Source organism: Grus americana, chromosome 5, assembly GCF_028858705.1.
Source record: "Grus americana isolate bGruAme1 chromosome 5, bGruAme1.mat, whole genome shotgun sequence".
In the NCBI taxonomy this organism is placed as follows: Eukaryota; Metazoa; Chordata; class Aves; order Gruiformes; family Gruidae; genus Grus; species Grus americana.
In genome coordinates, this window is record NC_072856.1 from 64,625,159 (window position 1) to 64,648,481 (window position 23,323).

Genomic DNA, 23,323 nt, shown 5'->3' on the forward strand with positions numbered 1-23,323 from the left:
TTGCAAGTCATCATAGCACTAAGTGATGCAAAAATACGGTGAGGGAAATGGTCATTTTGCCTTCATGCACGTCAAATCCAGCAAGGTTGTGCAGTAAAATAAAGCCTGCAGCTACACACTGAACAGTGTTAAGGGGAAAAAAATTGCTTCAGGGCTCACTAAATGGGCTGCATGTGCCTAACGCATGGAGGGCTGTGGAAAAAAATAGTTGTGATGGTATTTAGAGATTATATCATTATGTATGTGCAAGGAGAAAGAAAATAACCAAATGCAAGTAGCTCAGGAGCTTTCATGTTCACATTTCCCAGTTTCTGGCTTTGCAGCTGCAGCAACGTCCCTTTAATATTACTGTTAAGTTTTCATTGTGCATAGTAGCCCAGGACACGGCACATGTGGAGCAGGTGAGGAGCCCCACATCCCTTGCAGGGTGACGAGCAGAAGTCGGAGAAAGCCGGCCAGCCTCTGCGATGCAGCATGCATCAGCGCACAAGTGGTTAACAGGGTACCGCCCTCCTATAGGCACCAGCTCCTACAGACACAAGCTTTGTTCCTCTACATCCCTGTTCCCTCAGCCCCTATAAAATTTTGTTTCCCCACCTCCCTCATGGGGGATCTCACTGTTCCTGTGGTCGAGCTGTGCTTTATATTAATGCTGCAAATAGAGAGTGGCCATTGTTTGTAATTTAATTAGTGTCATCCCCAGGAACTTAACGCATGACAGAGGGAATTAGAGGCAGTGTATGAAAATGATGCATGGGCGTGGGTAGAGGTTTAACCACTTTCATGCTGACATGCTTTGTAGATAATGCATACAGGATACATCTTTCTGGACATGTGGAAATCACTAAATGGGGATGTTTAGTCTCTGCCCTGGTGTTTCACAAATTTAGAGTGGCTACTGTTAAAAGAAAATGAAATCTAAAGCTGTCTACCAATTTTCCATCTCAATTTCTGTCCAGCAGAAATTTTTTCTTAATGAAAAGTTTCCTTTGGGTGAAACTCCTCCATTTCTCTGTATTAAAAAAAAATATATATATAACTTTTTGCTAAGGATTGTTTTTGTATTAAACATTAGATTTCTTTTTTAGAATATTGGATGGTGAGCCCGAGTCAGATTTTGAGGGAGGTTGTGGGATTGCCATCACTTGAGATTTTTATGCACAGGCTGGGCAAATGTTGGCTGGTAACTCTTAGCAGCTATCAGGATTGTAATAGCTGTTTTAAGATACAACAGCAGCTGGAAGCCTCATCTGACAGATGTGCCACTATGTTGGCCAAAGGTATAGTAAAAGACAGTCCCGAAGAGCTTGCAAGCGAAGCCCAGGCTGGTGCAGAAACCAAAAATTGGTGGGGAGTGAGTACGGCTTAGCAGAAAGATTGATGCATGCAGGCACTTCACGGTGCATCATTTTTGTGTCTTTGCTTTAGGTGTCACAGCCTCATCACACCTCTTTGACTACGGCTCCACTGCCAACGGGGGCGACAGCTCCTTCTACACTTCTCTGATCTCGGATGTCCACTACACCACCCCGCGGGACTCCACCTACTTCACGGGCATTTATCAGCAAGAAAACAGCCCCATTCCCTGCTCGGGCAGCACAGAAGGGTTTAACACTCTGGGGCATCCTGTTCAAGATGTGACTGGGTTTGAATCCCGTGGCTTGTTTAGCTCAGATTCAGGAATAGAGATGACTCCTGCAGAGTCTACTGAAGTTGATAAAACCTTAGCAGATCCCATGAAAGTAGAAGCTTATAAATACATGGACATAAGTAGATCAGAAGAAATAAAATACCAGGAAAAGCATGACCCTGACTCAGAAGATGAAAGCCCAGGCCTTATTGATAAGTACCGGGGAATACCCACCAGGTCCAGCCACACTGCTGAACCTCAGCAGACGGCTTTGGAGAGCACGAAGGCAGCCAAAGAGCAAAACCTACTTGAAGACACAAAGTCTGGAGATCAGCACAGTGCCTCTGTGGTTACAGCCCCTGTCAAGATCACGCTCACCGAGATAGAAAGCGCTGGGGAAGCTGCCAGCAAAGAGTCAAGCCCGACTCAGCCGGAGACCGGACTGAAGCCGAGCCACGAGGTGGTACCAACGGTGACGGTCTCGGAGCCAGAAGATGACAGCCCGGGGTCTGTCACACCACCGTCCTCTGGCACAGGTAATGCTGCTGCATGACACTGGTTTTTTTTGATATTCAGTGGTTGCAAATGTAGCCCTGCACATTGGATAATTACTATGGGTTTGTGGGCTAGGTCTAAGGGAGTGTGAGCAGACATTAACGGGTCTCCATGGCTGGAGGTGTTTCTGCTCTGCTTGGGCACCACTTTACATTGCCAAACTGACGGCGATGCGAACGGTGTTGCCCATCACTAATGCACTGGTCAGGATGGGCTGCCCTTTCCGTATGGAATGAAGGGAAGACAAGGCTGGGGATCCACAGAAATAAGTTGCTGAGACCCGCTCAGGAGCACAGCTGGGGTCTTGCCAAGAGCCTTGCTGAGCCTGGTCTCCACGAGGATCTGTCCTCGAGGGGAAGTTGTGAGCTGGTGGGTGTCATTGGGGGTATCGTCAGCCAGGTGACGGTTTGGGCTGGATCCCGGTGATTTTAGGGTCTCTTGGACAACCTGGCTGGCTACACTTCCCAGGGAAAATGAGGTGTGTGGGACCAGGGCGCTGCAAATGGCTGGGTTCATTATTTTAAAATTTTAATGGCTGTTTTAACACCTCTTTGCTCTTGCAGAGAATAAGGTTAAATTGTTAAAAAAAAGTGCTGTTTCCAAGAGGAAGTGCTGCTTATAGAAAGTGCTGAGAAGGGAAATGCTGTCACCTCATTTACAATGGGGACTGGAGGGACAAAGGGTGATTTCTATTGGGGGGGGCACCAAAATCCATTGAGTATATATTGTCTCATAACTGCATTAGTACATAATATCTATTCCTCATCTTCCCTGTTATACACTGCTAAAATATGAAAGCAGTATAGTATTTTAAAAAGGAATAAAGTTCTGTGACAGGAAACAGAATTTTTAGACTTGAAATTAAATTCCAACATCCTGGATCAAAACCCATTGACAACAAACATTTGACATTTGACAAAGAACATCCCCAAGGTGAAATTTCCACTGCTTTGATGGCATCTAGAAGCATTTAAAAATCAACTGGAATTTCCTTAAAATGGCAGTCTGGGACTTCCATCCACACTACCTACCCTTAGAGAAATACCTCGTTCCTATCCAAAAGTAAGTGTGCATTTATACACTTTCACACACAAAAAAAGAGATAGGAAGAGTCCACCGCAGCTGGGAGTTTATCCTACCTGCACCAGCCAGAAACTTTAGATAATAAATAGACTTTAGAGTCCCATTTTTCTTCTTTTATTTGACTGGGTGACGTCACACGCTACTTCTGAGACATGCCATTTCTTATCAATTTACACTTTTTACACTACAAGGTAATTAAGAACTTCAGGCACTAATTGTTATTTATTCAGTCCTTGGTGACTGCTCAAGGCTGACTCCATGACACTTGATAACTATATCCCATCATAACAGCTGAATAGTGTGTGGCTGACCCTCACAGCTGCTGCCTTACTGGGAGGCACTGGTGTGGCTGGTGTAATTGCCGGCATGGAAATATTCCTCTCCGTGGGCAAAGCTGATCCCCAGCACTGCCCGAACAGCCCTGGGAGGTCCCACCGCCTTGCATCGAGGTGCTGGAAAGCCAGAAGCACTGCTTATCTGTCACACTAAGGAAAGAAGCAGGCATCATCTTTTAGGGGCTGGCTCCCACAGGGTGTTTTGTCTGGACTTCCCCCCTTTCCTGCAGCCAGGGACACACTGCGCTCAGAGTGCGTGTTCATAAGCAAGGAAGAAATGTAAAACCTGCCCTTACTATTTCTACCCAGTGACCCAGCAAAGTCGTCGCTCTGAGATACCCCTCAAGCATCCTGGCAAAGCCCCCAGTTCCCCCCTGCTTGGATCAGGACTTTTGAAAATGGTTTGCTTTTAATTACTGGCCATCATCTTTCTGGGGAAGAAAGATGTGGTCTATTCACACGCTGCAGTGGTGCTGAAAGGCAGTGGCTATTTATATGCTTCCCCGTGCCAGCGGTAAATATGACACACTGCTGCTGGTCACAAAGGACTTTTTTGTTCGCAAGGTAAATGCCATGGCTCAGAGTTACAAACTGCCAGCACGGGCAGGAGCGGGGTGAAGCCGAGGGACGGCGTGTTGCTGCGCTACGAGGGCTGGCGGTCACATGCCTGTTTGGATGCGTGCCGAATTAAGTCATCGCTGAGGGAGAAAATGCTTACATGCGGTAATGCAGGAGAGTGGCGCAGCTCACGCAGGCTTCCTGCAGCCTGAGGAAAAGGATGCACAGATTCCTGCTTGATGTGTCCAATTCAACAGAAACTTCCCAGCATCTGGACAGGAGCATGTCATAACAGTCCCAAACACCTTAATCCTGTCTGCGGCCGTACTCCGGGTTGCAGAAGGACTTTCTCATGCAAGAGGGATGTGTTACAAACGAGCTGTTTTGTCGGAGGAACTGCAGACATGACAACAATATGTGCTCAAAGCTGCCGATGACAGGTGTATTGGCAGATGCACAAACCAAAACTGCTTGGAGGGGTGTGGGGAGGTTGTTTTGCTTGCTCATCTCCCAGCAGGATGTCATGACTCAGGTGCTATCACTAAAATCTCCCCCTTTACCTGATTCATCTTGGGGATGGCATATGATGAGGAAGAAATCAGCTACGCTATTGCCATGAGAAATTAAGTCTGGAAATAGGCAGAAATAGTGGTTTTGTCCCAGGTCACATCTGATACTATCTCTTTCCCACCCTCTGTTATAAAGGATCTTCCAGAGGTGGCCAACGCAGCTGGGTGGGCTCAGGGGACTGATGCCAGTGGCTGCACCCAAAGCAGGGCTGGGCTGAAGGCAAATACCCACTGGGAGCTGGTACAGGTCAGCTCGGGGCTCCCCTCACCTGCAACCAAGGGGCTGGAAACCTCCCCCTGCTCCGCTGCAGTCCCCAGATGTGCAGATTCGTGGTGTCCTGCCATGGGCCTCTTTATCAGCATCAGCAGGAGGAAACTTGGGGGTCTCTTTTCCTGACGGCTTTCTTGAACCCTAACCGCCTGCAATGCCACTTGGTGACCCCTGTCACATTAATAATGATATAAAATCAGTGAATGAGCACTCAGGAGTCCAGAGGACAAATTTCTATGTGTGCTTGATGGCTGTTCCAATGTTCCTCAAAAGGGAGAGTCTTGCATGCGGTGGCAGCTGTCTCTGGGTCAGTGAAGTGCTAGGTGGGAACAGCCGATCAGGAAGCAGCAGTGGCCAGGCGCTGGCAGGGGATCTGGTGCAAACTGCTGCTGTGGTCCTGGTCGCCCTTGGCACAGACAGGCTCAGCTGGCCCGGCTGGCCTTACTGCTGCTGCACCAGGTGTGGTCTGAGTTTGAGGCTGGCTGATGCGAATGATAGAGTGAAGCCTGTACCCCATACGGCGACTCAAGGCAGCTGCTGATGCACCCCATGCTACCTCTGTTCCCTCTTATCGTGAACACTTTACAGGCAATTTTACCTTCTTTGTTATTTCACTACAAAATCCCATGTGGTAAAGGGATATACAGGGAGGTAAAACAAGTTGGAAGTCTGGTGCTGGGTTCCCTTCTAGTACAGGATGTGGGCTCCTTGCTAATCCTGGGTGATCAGCCAGCCTTTTCAACTGCTCATTTTCACTCTTTGAGCATTTTCACTCTTCTTCCAGTGTGAGCTAGAAAATGCAGAGAAGTTCGTATCAAATTTTGGATGACAAGTTGGTCAGTCATTATTTTAGTTAAAGTAGTTCTTAACAATATTAAGAATTACAGTAAAAAAATTAGTTCCATTCTTGGACCCAACTAAAATAAAAGCAAACAGAATTCACCACCCACTTCCTTAAAAAAATAAAATAAAATTTTAAAAGTCTGGAAAAGTTTCTGACCTGGAACTTTTCACAGCTGAAAGTTAAAGTTTGACAAAATTACTAGTAACTACACATGGGTTGCTATGATCACCAGTGTCAGGAACCCACCAGCCCTGTGTGCGTGTTTGTCCCCAGAACAGACCCATATCTGTCGGTGACAGTCAGATGCTGTCACATGTGGCCTGAGCCCATGCTCCTCATGACTGGTGATTTGCTTGGTGAAAACCATATTGCTGAGCCACTGGCCAAGTGCTGCCCAGCATAGCCTTGTGTCTCAACTTTTTCCTCAGTAAATGATGCTAATGATACTTCTTTTATAACAAGTATGTGCATGGGAAACACTCCATAAGGGCAAGCTGTTATTACTGTTAGTCATCCCAGACAGGGGGACTTTCTGCCCGTGTTACCAGCCCTGCTAGAGGGATCCATGCTGGCGTAAAATCTATTGTGTTTGTTGCCTAAGCAGCCAGAAAATCTCATTCTTAAAATTTTTTTTCTTTTTTTTTCCCCTTTCTTTCTGGGTGGCAGAACCGTCCGGCTCAGAGTCGCAGGGCAAAGGCAGCCTGTCGGAGGATGAACTCATCAGTGCCATCAAGGAAGCAAAAAGCTTTTCCTTTGAGACCCCAGAGGTGCAGCGGTCACCAACCCTTTCTGCTGAGAAGAGAGACCAGCGGGTCAAACCTGGGCGCCCTGCCGTCTCCTCACCCCTGGATAATGAAGCCAGCAGTGCCGAGTCGGGGGACTCAGAGATCGAGCTGGTCTCGGAGGACCCGCTGGCTGCTGAGGAGGTGCTGCACTCCAACTACATGACCTTCAGCCACATCGGAGGGCCCCCTCCATCGCCAGCCTCCCCCTCCATCCAGTACAGCATCCTGCGGGAGGAGCGGGAGGCTGAGCTCGACAGCGAGCTCATCATCGAGTCCTGCGATGCCTCATCGGCCTCCGAAGAGAGCCCAAAGAGGGAGCAGGACTCCCCTCTGATGAAGCCCATGGTCATGGACATTATCAAGGAAGAGAATGGCTCACGCACTGATGCCTCAGACTACGAAGCAAGTAAAACAACAGAGAGCAGGATGAACAGGGAAAACCTGGCAGAGTCAGCGTCCTACCTGAAATGCTCCTTTGTTGCACCAAAAGTAGGTGCTGAGCCCCCGACCTCCGCCGTCAGCACCGAGGAGCTGAAGGAAAGAATAATCCTGAAGAAACCCATTGAAGAAACTGTTGTTAACCAAAGCAAAGTGTCTTCCAAGGACTCTGGCAAAAGAAGTCCATTGGCTTCACCCCTACTGCCGTTTTTAAATAAGCAGAAAGGTAAATGCAGATGTTTATGTTGTTTTATGCAGTGCTGCTGAGAAGGGGGAGGAGGGAGAAGTGTCTGTTCCTTGCAGGGGAGATGTTAGTAGTGCCGAGCAGGGGGGAGCTGCTGGCACTGGATAACCTCAGCTTGAAGCTGGGCACACCTATGACAATGCATACATCATCTCTGACCTTCCTATTCTCTTCTTTTTCTCCTTTTCCTTTCCCTTAGGAAAAAAAAAATACCAGCAACAATAATTTTTAGGCTTAAGCATATAGATACTGGATCAAGCAGGAACCCCAGTAACATAAGGCTGATTTGTACATCAGGCATCCGGAGGACAAAGAGCAACAAGTGATCATTTGTCCTTTGAAATAGTCCCTGCCTTGCCCCAGGAAAGTGGTGCAATCAGGGAGGTGGTCCTGCCTCTCCCAGAAATGTGAGGATAATGGTTCTGAGGATATATTTAGGAAAAAAAGAAGGATTTGGAGGAGGAGAGGGGTTGGGTTTGGTAGGTCTGGATGTTTCTAAAGCTGGTGCAGCTTAAATGAATCTCTCTCACCCTCCATCCTGAATAATGAGGGTTTTGTGTACGCTTCCAGGCTGATGCAGGGAGGTGGGTGGCTTGGGGGTGCTCAACCCAGCTCTGCATGCCTTGAGGGGCATCTGGTGTGCCCCTCTGAAAGCCCCTTCCCTAATCCGGCTCTGGGAGGGGGAAGGGCAGGACACTTCCATGGTACTTGGAGCTCAAGGGCACTTGTCTCCCCATAGGATCCTTTCAGAGCCAGTGTGGAGCCAGCCAGGATCGGGCTTGCTGTGCCAGGCATGGAGGTCTGACCAGACTCACCAAACCTCTAGAGCCAGCACCAGCTCCTGGTCTGGGCTAAACCCTGAGGACCAAGGGCTAGCACATGGTCACTGTGCACTGACACTGCTGGGGGTCCCTGCAGTCTGTAACTGGCTTACTTCACAAGGCGCACAAGAGAAAAAGGCATTTTATTCTTTGCAAGATGCCAGCTCTAAATAGCCAGGATCTCTGTGCGCCTCTGGCATTGTAGGCTGGCGTGGGAGGGAGGGATATGGTGCTGCCCCACACCTGCCCTGCTCCCCCTCTGCCGTCTCCTTCAGCTGGGCAGCGGCTGCCCGCGGCTCTTCTGTCAGATGCGGGTTTGCAATTCCGAGAGCTGTTGCTTCCTTGTAAAGAGCTGGATAGAGATGGAGGGGGGGCCAACTCCACCCCTGCTGCTTAGAGAGCAGCTTTTTCTTCCGTCCGCACTTGTGCAGACATTTGACCACATGATGGCCTGGAGATGTGGCAGACACGTTTAAGTGGCACAGTTTTACAACTGATTTATCTAGTGCTGTGGACCCAAGCGTGAAAGTCTAATAAGGAAACAGCCTGAACGTGCACGATGTGCTGAGGACTGCAAGATCTGCAGTGCAACAAAATATGTTAATACTGATATTCTTAGTGGTAATGAACTAATGACATTAATAGGCTGAATAAGAAACATATCATTATTGCTAAGTATGTTTTCCTGCCAGATTCTCAGAGCTTGCAACATCACGCTGTGCATCAATTAGCTCTCTCATGGGTAGGAAGAGCTGTAACCATTTCTCTCTCCCTTCCCAAATTCCCCTTTTGCAGGACCGGCCCAGGCCCTGCCCAAACCCTAGAAGCTGCAGAGCTGATTGAATTTACCTTACATACTATTACTGCAGTGTTTGGTATTGGGTCTTTGCAACCACATTGTGTTCTGTGTGCTGTTCTGGGCACAATTTGTTGTTGGATTCGGGGAAAGTAGTTGGGGAATACCACATGGGTAGTCGCCTGTCACTCAATTTTGAGATTTCAGGCCGGCCCCGTTACAATTTGTAGTCCCCCTTGATCGTATTCAGATTTTTTTGGCCTAACTTTTGTGTCTCATTTAATTTATGTCATTGCCTAAACTGATGCTAGCAGAGGCTTGTTCTCATAGGACGGTTGGAGAAAATCCCCATGTGCATAAGCAGACTTTCTCCCTGAGTCGCAGTGTGTCTGTGTGTCCTGTCTGTATTCCCGTAGGACAGTAGTGGCAGGAATGTTTCCTCCAGCACAGACACAAGACAGCCAATTACTATTTGGCAGTGCGTGGAGGACTATTTCAGTATGTGCTTTTCTCCCTTGAGACGTTCCAGTATCTCAGGCAAGGAAAACAAAAACATAAAGCCTCTCAAGGAGATTATTGCTAAAACTTGTGTAACTTTTTAAAGCTGATTTCAAGATATGGGGAGGTGGCCTTAAGATAAGAAAATATGGATGATAGTGGGGTCCAGTTTACGCTGCCTTCCAGTCATGGGTATTTGCTGTATGTGCACTGTGTCTGGGCACTAGTTAAATTTTTAAGTTGAAGGTAGAGTGTGGGGCTCTCCTTTTCACCTGGGGAAGGAGCACTTGTCCCTCACTTGGAGAATTCACGTCAAATCCTTCAGAGGTTTTTCAGCTATCAGAGGTGAACTGGGGGATGTGTTAAGTGGCTTGGTGGAACCAGAGCATCCCCCATGGGTCCTCCCAGGCTCCGTCAGCCTGGAGCCACATCGGGTGGTAGGGAAATGAGAGCACATCCAAGGAGACAGAGCCTGCCTTCATAGCATCAACTTGAGGTCTTGGCAGAGCTTTCCATCACAGCATCATATATGTGTCATACACCAACTTAGATGCACCTGGCAGGCATTTGGCATTTGCTGCACTCAGCCAAAGTGACAAGAATAGAGGTAGATGTGGCAGTGCTGCACAACAGAGGTGCAGCAGAACGATGTCACCCAAAGCAAGAACAGTATCATCATTCATTAAGAGAATTATCTTAATTATAGTTATCTATCATTAAGAGAATACCAACAAGATGCAACTATGTACTTTTAAAAAGACAGAAAACAAACCCCTTCATTGTTTCCTGTTAACCTCCTTGTTACATGTCACCTTGGAAGTGTTATGCTACCACTGCACGTCCTTATTAAGACAGAATGATGATGTTCACAGAGTCCAGGTGGGGACTGATCCCCCTATGGCCTTGGCAAGTCCCACCTAAGTTCAGGTCACTGCTAGCCCAGCATTTCTGGAGATTCATAGGAAAGCGATGGATCAAATGAAGCTGTTCGACATGCCTGGCTGTGTTTTTGACACTCAGCTGTAAATCTTTCTGTGGCCCTTGGCCAGCTCACAGCAAGGTATATGTAATTTAAAAATAGCCAGCCATCAGTTTCACATTAAGTGTTAACTATTTCAAAGCATCATACTGTAATACCACCAAGGAGCCTTTTACTCATATCCATGGCATTAAATATACTTTGCATGGCCCATCAAAAGGGTTTGCCCTGGGCTGGCAAGACAAAAGTTGATTTTGAGTGCAGACTCCAGGAAATACATGAAGGAACTGTACAAAGTGAAAGCCCAACCCCAGGAACAGTCTTGCTGATCCTGTTGCTGCCAGCCCACAGCTTAATCCCTTAGGGACCTTTCTGGTGTGTCTGCTAGGCATGCTGAAATCACGGCCGCTCCCCTAAACAACAAGGTGGAGCACAGCAAGTGGATGTGTGGTTTGCGCAGTGATAACATCTCTGCTTAACGTCTGTTGCCATCCAGTGGCAATAACAAAAATGGGCAGGGACTTCCTACCTCCATTTTACTGGAGCTGACTATCACAATTTGAAAGAGCGGAGCTATTCCCATGCCGCTAATTGATAAGCAGCCTCGCTTGCTTTTCCGCACGGTCAGAAAGATCACATCGCTTGCTGCAACACAAGCTTTGTTTTGGCCAGTGCTGTGCAGTTGCTACCTATATTAGTGTTACTAATTCCCTTGCCTCCTGTGGATCAAAGAGGGGAAGGCAGAGCTGTAGCAAGACATCTGCTGTTCGGCTGTCACTGCCTCCATGTCTCTACCGGCATCTCCTCCCAGAGATGGACGCAGCCCTTACACAACAGGGCTTAGAGCCCCTTTGGCTGTAGCTCTGCAGAAAGGAGGTTGTCAGCTTAGTTTCTTTTTTTTTTTTTTTAAATATTCAGCCACAGAGAAGGAAGATGAGATGCGTTCGTGTTTTCCAGTAGCCAGAGCAAGGAATGCAGATTTTTAGGTTTGTTCTAAGAAAACCCTTTCTTGCAACAGATTTTCACAAACTTTGGAAAATAATACAACTGATTGGTATGGTGCTGTGACATTGCATAGCCCAGGTGACATCCAAGCTGGGCTTGCACGTGGCTTGGGCATGCAGGAAATTTCAGAAAAGACCTGCTGTCCTGGAAACATGCCTCTTTTGGCCTGGGGCTGTTTGCAAGAAGCCCAAAAGAAGCCTGGACCAAGGCAGGCTGGGAAGGAGCATTTTGGCTGAGTCCTCTCCTGTCTTCTCTTGACGTGCCTGTTGGAGGTCTCTGCCAGGGTGGCCTGGTTTACCACATGCTGGTGTCCCACAGTCTGATGACCTGGTCCTGGGCAGAGATTTCCCTTATGCTGGGACATCATGTCTCTCTCCAGCCTCTTCTTCAATGACAATACCAGGAGATAACTTCTGCTTCATCCATTTAATGAAAGGTGCAGCAGCTCATTACCTTTCAGATCAGATGTCTAAGCTCAGGTTAAAAAAAAAGAAAAATATGTAGACATTTATAGTAATGTTTGCTTTCCTTTTTATTTTATGGTGAGATTTAGCACAGGAAAAGGAAAACCCAGGCCCGGGGCTGTGGGATCATGCTGTCACTCACATGCTAGATGTCACAACTGGCAGGACCTGCTGGAAATGCAGTCAAATGATTTAAAATGCTTTATTCTGCAGCACAGTCCTATGCCACCCTGCTATGGGGCATCCAGATTTTTATGCCTTATGGAAGGCTTTTGTAGCATTAATGTGGTTAGTCCCCTAGAAGAGTGTGTCCTTACTGCAAACCCTTTGTGGCTGCTGTGGCTCTAAGTACCCGTGAGGGACACTGAGGTTCATGGCCAGTGGCCCAGTGTCTGTCAGGCAGTGTCACAAGCTGCAGTCAGGACCATTTCTGGTTTTGGGGTGACACTGGCAAATGCCCTGGATTGAAGAACATTTCCCCTCCTCCCTGGTGCCTCTGGTGCTGTCCCATGGTTTCCAGGGCTGTCACGCAGTAGACAAGCACAAAGCAGTGTGGGCTTTTCGCCTTTAACCTCTCACTGTGTCCACCTCTGGTGCCACAGAGAAGCTGATTTTACACAGTTTCTCAAGGAGATGGTTTTGCAGCAGAGATCTGGGAGAGACCTTAAGTTATTGGAAATGTTTTTTGTTCAGCAAAACATCATCTGCATTGCATTAGCACATCCCTGCTGTTGGAGGTGTCGCTAGTGAGGAATTTTTCCGCGGGAAGGGGATGTTTGGGAGCGTGATTTAGCATTCCGAGGCTCATTTCTCGTCTGTGTGCTTTCACCAGGCTGGCTCTGCAATCAGCAGCAAGCCAGACCGCGGCATAAGCATACGGTAATGTTAGTTTAATATTTTAGTGCCATCTGCTGTAAGTGCCTCCACACTCCGGTCCATCTGTTTTGTGTGCTTCAGTTTGCTTTTTATGGGGCTCCGGTAGCTTTGCATCCTTTGGAAAGTCCCTGCTTGGAAAAGGTGTGGGGGAGAGGGATGTCCTGCCTGGGGCTGGAGTGTCTTCACCTTGTGATGCTGTAGGGTAAAACCTGCTCGGACAAGTAAACATGTGAATCGAGACCTGCAATTGCCACAAAATCTTGGAGTAGACTGGTGAACCTCTGTGCACTTGCCTCCCACAAGGAAAAATTTAGGTGGGAAGGGACCTGTGGAGGTCTCTGGCCTGACTTCTTGCTCAAAGCAGTTCGGTCAGTTTGCTCAGGGCCTTGTCTACTCATCCGTCTTCCCAGCAAAGTCAGAGGTGTGGGGGTAGCTGAGAGCTGGAGCCTGCAAATCCTGGTCAGGCCGTGATGCTGCCTCAGCACCAGGAGCTGCAGGCACACTGCAGAGCAGGGTAGAGGAGCAATACCACGCAATGTAGCTTCATACAGAGTGGGCTGGCAGGAACTTCACAAGGTCCAGAGAGCCCATCTCCTGGCCTGCAGCCAGGATCCCTGGTAGAGCACTCTTGACAGATGCTTGTGACTCGTTTGGAAAGGCCTCTGTTGGCAGATCCTCCACTAACTCCCAGGCATCTATTGAAAACAGTTGCCATTCTTCCATCCTTCTTTACTTTAGGCTAAGCAATTCTAGCTTCTTCAGTTTTTCCTCTCTGGTCATGTTCTTGAGCTGTCTGAACCATCTTGTTCCCTTCATTCTTTTTTATCACTGGTTGAATCCTTCTTGAAGAGAACTCGAGAGGGTGCTTGCATGGAGGCTGTCCCATGCTGATGATGGGTTACTTGCCTGCCCTGCAGGCTAGGACTGGGCTCATAGAGCCCACTGCAGCAGCATGACATTGACTTCTATTGCTGCAAGAGGGATCTCTTCCATATTGCTTGTAAATGTCTATTCAGGCTTCTGTAGCAGGTTGCGCTGACCCATCTTTCCCTACTTGGACTCATTTGACTCTGTTAATTTTCTGCAGGATAACAGGAATGGAGTAATTTTTGAAGGGCTGGGGAAGCCCAGTGGAAAAAAATGAAGGTAACTGTGATAATATTGCCCGCTTCTGAAAAATGGAGAATTTCAATTACTTCCTTCTCAGACGGTTGAATGCCAGATGAAGTGGCCTTGCTCGGTTAATGCAGAGCAGATGAATCGAGGGGGACAGGTGTTTTCCAAGAACCTTGAGCAGGTATTGAGTGCAAGATACCCTGCAGACATGACTTACAGCTTTTCCAGAAATCTTCTGGACTTTTCCCCTAAGCAAAATGGTTTCTTTTTCTCCTAGGCTGTCTGACCCCACAGCCCACTTTTGTTCACAAATCTCCTCATACTCTGCTGTATGGAGGGCCCTTCCTCAGTCTGCCCTCTTTAGGAATGGATAACGTGCACTCTCAGTTGAAAACCAGTGAAAAAAAGCTTAAGTATAGAGGGTCTTAGAGGAAGAAATGACACCTGCATTGCTAAACCCCATGCTGGGGAAACACCTGGAGCACTGGCAAGCAGTCTGTTGTCCAGGCCAGTCTTCTCCTTCCATACCTCTACTTGACCGCCCTTATGTGAGGTCAGGGATGAATGTAAGAGTAAGGTGGTGGGCAGGAGAGAATGCAGCTGTGGCACGCTTCAGCCCACTCTTGTCTCTCCGCTCTGATGTGTGCTCTTCCTTGGCTTTGTGGCCTAGCAACCCAAAGTTAAGGAAAAAAATGGCTAATTAGCCAAAAGTGGCCAATAAAGAGTAAGAAAACAGTATTAAAGGGTCTGGGGCATGCAGAACTGCAGCCAAGTGTGAGGGATGATTTTCTTACTGTGAATAGTTTCATACCAAGGATTCACCTTTCTGCAGTATATTCTTGATATTTTGGGAGGTTTTGCAGTAGACTGGTAGACCAAGAGGTCTTGACTTCCAGCTACTTCACAATTCTGCTTTTTCTCCATTTAAAGAATCTAAAAAATTACTCTGAACACATGATAGGGTGTAAGCAGCGAGCTGTGATGAAATGGACTCCGCAGACATATTCAGATGGCCTCATTTTGCAGGGTCTTACTCCAGAGACAGTAGAGTCCCAGACACCTTCTCCAGCCACTGTGACTGGAGGAGTTTCCCCATCGCTTCTTCACTGTGGGCCAAGCAGTTGGAAATGTTTCTGCCTTTGCAGAAGGATCTGACCTGCTCCCTCATTTCTGGCCAGTTAACGCAATTCAGGTGCCACATGACAGCTTGTTATAACTGTCAAGCTGTGACAGCTCAACCGAAGCTGAGCTGGAGAAACCTGGAGACGTGTAGGTCATGGTGGTGGAAATGAGAAGTGTGTGCAGCGGCAGGTTTGTGCTGTACACGATGTACATTCCACTCCTCCTAGGCTGTTTTTTCTCAGGGAGGGAGGAGTGAGTTTGGCACTTTCTGGCCTCAGGAGTGGTTGCAGGGTCTCTGCAGAGGGGATGAGGAGAGTTGATAGATGGTCAGATGCTGGCTCTGGAGTTCTCCCTGGAGTCCTGGTCTGGTGGGAGCATAGCAGGGTCTCCTAAGTGAGGAGAGGTCACTTAGAGGAGATATCTGAGCCCTGGAAAGGATCAGAGCAAGGCAAAGAACAGGGCATTTTCGCTCCTCTCTTCAAATGATGGTTTGCTTGGGCAGTGGCTGGGATCAGTAACCACCAAGTGCAATGATGCCCTCTCATGATGAGCACCAGCACATATACCAGAGTATGACCTTGATATGACCTTCAGAAATGTCTCAGTAAATCTCATGCCCATCAGATCACAAACTGTGTTGCCCATAGCCTAAGCATTTGGCCCATTTCATCTCTGACATCTGTTTCCTCCCCTGATTTTTGGCTATACTCATGAAAATTACTCCCAGTGTGTTGGGTAAGGTCAAACTTTTAACACGTAAGCGTCAAAGCATCTTAAACACAGTGGCTGGATGCTCAGAGGTCATTTTAAAATTGGACATAGCTTAATGTAGGAGGATCATACATCTTCTGTTGGGACTGGAATCCACTCCACTGCCTGTGAATTAAGTACAGGGCTATAAAAATTTATAGGCCTTATCCTTCTGTTTTCATGTATCTTCCCTTTAAGAGCAAAGGACTGCCTGCCTCTGAAGAGTTGTCATAAGTAATAGCACTCAAGCAGAAGTGTACAGACCTTTCTGATAGATATGACACAGGATGTTGTTTATAAAATGTTTCTGCCAGGTCAAGATTATCTTGTGACCAGTAAAAACAAACAAACAAAAAGCTACTTGTTTGACTGTATACAGGTGCCTGATGGTTATGTCAAACGTCTAAATATCAAAGCCATGAAAGGCAAAGTCTAAGCCAAGCACAGAGAGTTGGTGGGTGTCTGTATACAAACAGGAACCTGCTGAGAGGAGGTCCGAAGAAGAAAGATGTGCAATGTGTGAAGACCTTTCTCTGCCAGCTGGGCTGCACAAACCCACCACTCCGCTCATGACTGATTCTTCTGTTCATACGGACAAACCTCAATTGCAGAATCACTCACAGTTTAAGCATGCTTTAAAAGCCAAAATCTTGACACGGTGTTCCTTTCGGTGTCCTTTGGTGTCAACGAACAATGACTTAGCTTTCAGGAAAGGCTGTGACACTGATGATCTGATGGTAGCCAGTTTTTCCCAGATGCCTAGATATAGCAATGCTTTGCCTGGATACTCCTGGCAGATCTCAGAAATGTTTTATTAACAGAGAAATCTAACACCTATTGATAGCTTTTCTGTAGCTGACACAATATATAGTAAGGAGAGATGTTTATTCTGGGCTTACAGAAAAAGACACACACCCTTCCCCCCAAAACTCGTATATCATGAAGGAGAAAAGTTATACTGCCTGCAAGGCTTTTCCATAAATGATGTTAAAGACCTTTCTCCAAGTTTTTAGCTCAGAAGGCACTTAAAGAAGCTTATATACTATCACACAAATTAGGTGAAGGAAAATTCAAAACATTTTGGTTTTATTAACACAGAATCTTTTGCCTCTTAATGCAGTCTTCTCATAAATGTGGTGTTTTGCAGGGAACTTCTGGAATATTTTGTTTTCTGATTTGCTAGAAATGCTTCTTCTGAACCTCTGCAATGCACTGTGAGCTTGGAATCATGGGGTTTCACCAGTTTCATTGATTAATTCAAATGAAGAGTTTGGACTTATTTCAAGTCAGACTTAAATTTATGATTAAGGCCTGGTGATATAAAATACATCTCTAGTTCTCAAGGAGAGGTGAAATACAAACTTTTGAACATCTCTGCCTGTTTCAGGCTAACTCTAATTCTTCAGCTGTTAAGCAGAATAAGGGCTTCCCGGAGTACCACTATTTGTGTCTGGTAGATAGCAGGAGATTAAAATTAACATATTTGACTGTAGTAAAGTGGGGGCGTGCGACAGGAGATCTCCACTGGGAATAAAACCTGGAGGTGAGTATTGATTTTACTGGTGTTTTTCCTTAGCTACTGAGAGTGCACTGCTGATTGGGACATAATATCAATAGTGACTGAAAAGGGGATTTATCTTTTTTTCTTTTCCTTGGGAGGCTGCTGTGTTCGTGTCAGTTCAGAACAATATAGAAAATAAGGGACATGCAATGATCCAGCAATTCAAAGGGCTTGATCACCCCCCTGAAGAAAGGGAGGTCTGGTGTTATTGTCACTTTGACTCTTAATCTTACCTTGATTACCACATTCTTTTATTTTATTCCTCTGCAGTATTTTTTTTTCTAACTCTCTTGACCTTTACCCAACTTGGGCAATTTTGCCTACTTTTTTTTCCAGAGGTATCTCAGATATCCTTTCTTCCCCCTCTGGCTCTGACAGCAGCTCAGTGGCTATATGGGAACTGCAGCAGTGAGAGGTCATTTCGGTGTTTCGCTTTCCTGGCATTTCATTTGTGTGTGAGGAATACAAACCAGTATGGAAAAAAGTAATGCTACAAGAGAACAGGTCGGTTTGGATGGCAATAATCTTCTACCTCCCCGCCTGTGGTGGGGACATTTGGTGGTGTCAAGGTTGCTTAAATCAACTCTAGCAATGAAAGTGAAGGTTTGTCATTTTGGTAGTGATACTAGATTTCACAAGTGCTATGTGTTTATGAAAATTTGGCATACAAAGATCCCAGTGCTTCTGAAATAGGTGTTTCTCCATTCAAGAGGACCGAGTATTTGTTTCCCACATATTCAGGGCTCAGAAGACACAAAGCACGAGCGTTTTGAAAGCCACATTATGTGGCAGTGAATATTTTGAGGGGAAAATCTGTGCCAGTTGGGTTGCTTTTAGGTGAAAGGCTCTTTACTTTCCCAGAAGTCTCATTTTAGGGTTTATCTTCCTTGCAGCTTCAACTTGCCTCACAGATCTATGCACTGAAACCCCTTTCATATCACTTGCTTTCCCAACTGGTACCATGTGATTTTATGTGGAATTGGTGATCTCTTCCAAAGGTTTTAGCTAGCATTGGAGTTTGCTTCATATCACAGCTCCCCGTAGGAGTCTTCTGTAACATGGGCACTGATGAGGTCCACCGGGGTGCTGCCAGTTCTCCAGCACTTTCCTGCAATTCTGTAACATCACTGGAAAAGAGGTACAGCTTTCTCACAGTTCATATGAAAATAATCCACAACTCAGTTCATTAGAGTGCAAACTGCTGTGAGAGGTGACCTCAGGAGTCCTCTAGAGCTGGGGTAACTTGAGAGGCACAAAAAGGACATAGATAATCAGTATTACCTTCGCAAAAAGCTGTATCTTAGAAAGCGAAGGCTTCCAAGGCAGCAAATTCAGCTTGCATTAAGGATTTGACATTAGACCATTCAGATTGCCAGGTAAACTGGGAATCTCAGTGAAGAGTGTCCCCTTTCAAACTGGATCCTAAAGAATAATTTGCCAGGGAAACAGCTCTTGGTGTTGCTACATCAGCTGGCTAGATGGAAACACTGTTGGAGCAGCACCTTTCATGAAAGTAAGCAAAGTCTATTTTTTTTAAATTGCTTCTTATCTTTTGAATAGAAGCTGCAATGAGATTGCAGAATTTAAGGGGGAAAAAAAAATGCAGATTTCTGAGGTCCGATACCACCCGTGGCCTGGCTGGTATCAACCCTCTGCCTTGCTTGATGTTACTTGGGATCCACAGTGGTTTAAGATCAAAATCCAGCCTCTGACAATCCCAGAGACACTGTTTTCACAGCAACTCATTTAAAAGCAGCCTAGGATCTGTGCTCACTCAGTGAGTGCTGTTGGCAGAGGCAGGCATTGTACAGGCAGGGTTTTTTGCTCTCTTTTAGGGATATAGAGAGTTCCTTACAGAGACAGGGGAGTTATACCTCCTAATGAAATGCTGATAACATCCACAAAACAAGGTCTGTATCTGGGCAACCAGCAAGGAGCTGGGTATGAGAGCTTACAGAAAAGCCAGCAGAGATGAATAGTCAGGATTTCTGAAGGTTACTTTGTCAGCTAATGTACCATTGAAACAAGAGCAGCTATGCTTACTTGCTTAGGTTAAGTGCAAGAGCTTTTTCAAAGAATGGAAGTTACTTCCCAAACCGAGAGAATGGGCTGCCTTTGCTGTGCATCTCAGATGCCTTTGCTGCTGCTGCTGCTGAAACAGCAAGCCCATGTGTACCCTTAGCTGAAAGCAAAAGGTTTCCTGCCCCAACCAGGGAGTCATAAAATGACTGGGATTTAATAAAAGCCATAGGAGTAATTGTGCCTTCTGAAATGAGCACTCACCTATACACTGTATTTGCACAGACAGCTGGATATTATGTGCTGACTCTGCTGCCTGGTGCTCTCAGACATGGCAAAGAGGGTCAGAAGTTGTGTGTGCAGTTATGTCTGATGTTCCAGAGAAACAGCCCTTGGTCCTTGCAGGGAAATGGTCTGAGTAGTGCCATTTTGGGATACTGAAAAAAAGATGGTTCAATCACAGTGACAGGACTACTAGAAGCAGTGCACCTACAGGTTTTATCCATGGTGAGAGCCCCACTTTTCTCAGCACTGCAGGTTGGCAGCGAGGGACAGCAAAACAGTCCAAAACAGGCAAAGTGAGAAAGATGATATTGTCATCTTACAGATGGGATGCTGAAGCACATGCACATCCATCTTAAAGCCCCTTTGTCTCAAAAAGCCAATGAAAAAGGGACTGAGATTGACTAATTTATCATATGATTAATTGACTTGTTGGGTGTGATGAATTGATTTCACTGCAGTAACACTAGGAATACACAATGGAACCGGGAAATGACCCCAGGTTTTTCTGAATCCTGGTTTGTGAGAGTATCCTTATTGCCTGGTTATTGACCCTTGCATCCAATAGATGTCTGTAAAAAAAATAGCAGATTTCTCCATCATTCAAAGTGGCAGTGAGCAGGAGCAGCAATGCTCATGGATTAAGCAGAATCGTTAGCAGCACACCATTTCTATCAAAGGGGTGATTTCCATATATATAGCTATATTTCCATATAGCTATGGCAATGTGCTTTCTACTTGTAGATCTTGCTCCTCCAGCAGCAATGAAGGGGAGATTATGTTGGAATTAAGTTTAAATGGAGAAAAGGGCCAAAGAACTGATCCTACTAAGTGCCAAAGTGGCTTTGACACATGCTTAACGGTGCTGAATTATTCATTGAGCTGGCCGGGCAAACTGACATTGCAAAGGGAAATGAATGAGGGTACTGGAGAGAAAATGCCAAAGGATTGTCAGCCAAATGCCCCAGTGTCACAGATTTCATGGAGGATCTGGTCTGGGATCTCACCCCTTAAGTGCTGGTTGCTGCTGCGTGCAAGCCCTTGGTAAAGGAAAGAGTGAATATTTTGGCCATGCACACAGGTGTGACTTTGGTGGTGCTTGTGGGGCTAGGTTAGCTCAATTTGTGATGGGAGACCTTCCCTTTGAGGGCAGGTACTGCAAAGTGCTGAGAATGGCCAGCAGGCAGCAGTCTAGGGCCAGAGACATTGATGGGGCAGCTGTGATATAGCAGGTAGAGCCACGAAGTCTGAAAGATTAACCCTTGTCAACCAAATCTGTCTGGAGAACATGCCATCTCCTCTTATTCCCTTTAAAAGTGTCTTGCTTTCTTCTGGTCCTGCTCCCAGTGGTGTTTTGAGGGAAGGGAGGGAGCTGAAGCCTCGCCTTTAGCGTGGTTAGGATCTGACCCTCTTCTCAGGGACAGTCTGAACAGAGGCATTGCCTTTGCAGTATTTACTGCACTACAACTCACAGCAGTAGCTAAGAGGAATGTCTGGGATGAGCAGTAGCTATCTAACACATGCTTGATGCTACGTGGGGGGGAGCTGAAAAGATCAATGTGATAATCCTGGGCTCACAGGCCTGGCAATTCTGTGGTTTGAGTCCTGCCTGGGGAGCGGAATTGTTTCCTGGCACCTCTCTGTCTGCTAAGACTAGAAATGTTGCCTCAAACACCATGTAAGTGGCTCTGCTACATATAGCCAAGCTCTCCCGGGTATTCTGTAAGAAAATATTCAGAGCACTTGGCTTCAGCTCCTGTTTTTGTTGTTGCTCTGATTTGGAGATGCTGGCAGCTGAGATTTTCAGGATTTATTCAGATGCAATCTTTGCTTTTGCCCTGTAGGCAAGGGTGGAGTTCAGATCTGCAGTTTCTATTCATGGATTTGAGTCAGGCATAGATATGTATCATACCTATATGTATCATTCTATTCCTAAACCTTTCCCCTCCTGCTTGCTTTGTGCTTGCTCAATAGAGAGTTCCTGGTGCTGCTAAATGGATTTTTTGCAGAGAAAGCGAGGGGACAATCATGCAGCAGAAACACGGACAGCAGGAACTGTCTGGGCCTTCACAAAGCCAATATCAGCATGTCCAGCTGTGCTCAGCTGCATCCAAATACCACATCCTTGGTTTCTTTGGGCTCCTGCAGAGTCCAGTGCTCCTTCCTGTTTCCAGAGCCGAAAGCAAAGCAAGCTCCTATGCCATCCCCACCAGAGCTGAGCCCCACTCACACCCGGGGGTAAGACCATCCCATCCACTTCCAGCAAATGCCACAAAACAATTGTGACAGTTGGGGTTCATAACTGACCCTTCTCTAAAGATGTCCCTGCTGGGGCATGCTGTGGTGAGCCCTGAGGTCCTTAGTCCCCATCGCTCAGGACAGGGACTCGTTGGAAGGACTCACAGCCCCCACGCAACCTGTGTTCAGGTTTCCTTGGGATCTCACATCCAGGTCAAGCCAGGTGTGACCAGGCACGTGGGCCAAGTTATCATCTCATCCCTATCAGCACTGGCTCTGGAAAATGAAGTACAAACAAGGAAGCATGCACAAAGCATGTGCATCCTAAAACACTGAGGTTTGTGTTTTCCCGGGATCGGTTCTCCCTTCCTCAGCGACAGATCCTAAGAAATGGAGAGAGTCCATCTCTGTTAGCTTATCTTGGGTGATCACCACTGAAGGGAAAGAGGTTTGAAAAATCAAATCACTGAGGAAGGTTCTGCCACACACTTTGGGTTTGTGCAGTTTTTTAAAACAAAATTTAACTGCAGGGGTTTGACTCTTTCCAGAAAGGTGAGAATGCAACATGCTTTTGGCTGTCATTCCCGTAGGATTTCGCTTTTGCTGACCAAAGTGAAGAGTCTGTAAAATGCTGAGGCACCCCCTGTGCATCCTTTTAGCGTATTTCAAACCAAAATAGGGAGAGAGAGGATGTAAATATTTACTGGAATTGTGTATCAGAGAGCACCCAGGGATACACATTTGGATAATCTGCATTGCAAGAGACATCAGGGGAATAGCAGATGACTTTGAAAGGCTGTAGTGCTAGACGTGTTTCTTAACACACACAAATTGCTCCCTGATTTCATAAGGAAAAAGAAATCTCTGTGCTGATTATTGGTTTTAGATCTTATTTTAGTTGTAGTGCCTGGAGACCCAGTCAAGATTAGGATCTTTTGTTAGCCAAGATACAAGTATGCAGTAAGGTCCTCTCCTTGGACAGTTTGCAGGATGAATTTTAGTCTAAGAAGGATGGTTTAATGCATGAAACCAGGAAATTCCACCATTTTGTTTTGGCTGAGGGTCAGCCCTACTTTGCCTGGTGCCCACTCCATTTTTCAGTCCCTCAAATCCCCTCGCCATGGTGTTACCCTTCGGGTGGAGGGGTGGGTGAAAAGGGAAGGGAGAGGGGAGACAAGCAAGGGGGCTGGGGTCTGCTCTGCTTTGTTCCCAAACTTTTTCCTTAATTGGATCCATTTGGGAGGTGAGAATTGGTAAACTCTTGTGCCGGGGAGTCGCTACATGCCCGGCAATGTCAGTCAGCCCCACATACCCCAACTGCACCTGTTCCATCACGAAGAGGAAAGGTGAGGAAATGTGTCTAATATTTGCTTTATAAACCAGACATACCGAAGCCTGCCCACCTCCATTGAAAGATGAGTCTCTCCTCCTCTTCAGGAACTGTTTTGGCCCATTACTTGTAGGCAACATGAACAGGTGACGTT

At 46.6% G+C, this 23,323-nt stretch overlaps 1 protein-coding gene across 1 annotated transcript in view; it reads left to right on the forward strand.

Annotated features, from left to right (window-relative positions):
- RTN1 (reticulon 1) overlaps positions 1-23,323 on the forward strand; it is a 120,368-nt gene that overhangs the window by 65,853 nt on the left and 31,192 nt on the right. Inside the window, exons 2-3 of the mRNA XM_054828031.1 lie at positions 1,429-2,166; positions 6,512-7,294. Coding sequence (XP_054684006.1) covers positions 1,429-2,166; positions 6,512-7,294 — 1,521 coding nt within the window. The remainder of the gene's footprint in view (positions 1-1,428; positions 2,167-6,511; positions 7,295-23,323) is intronic.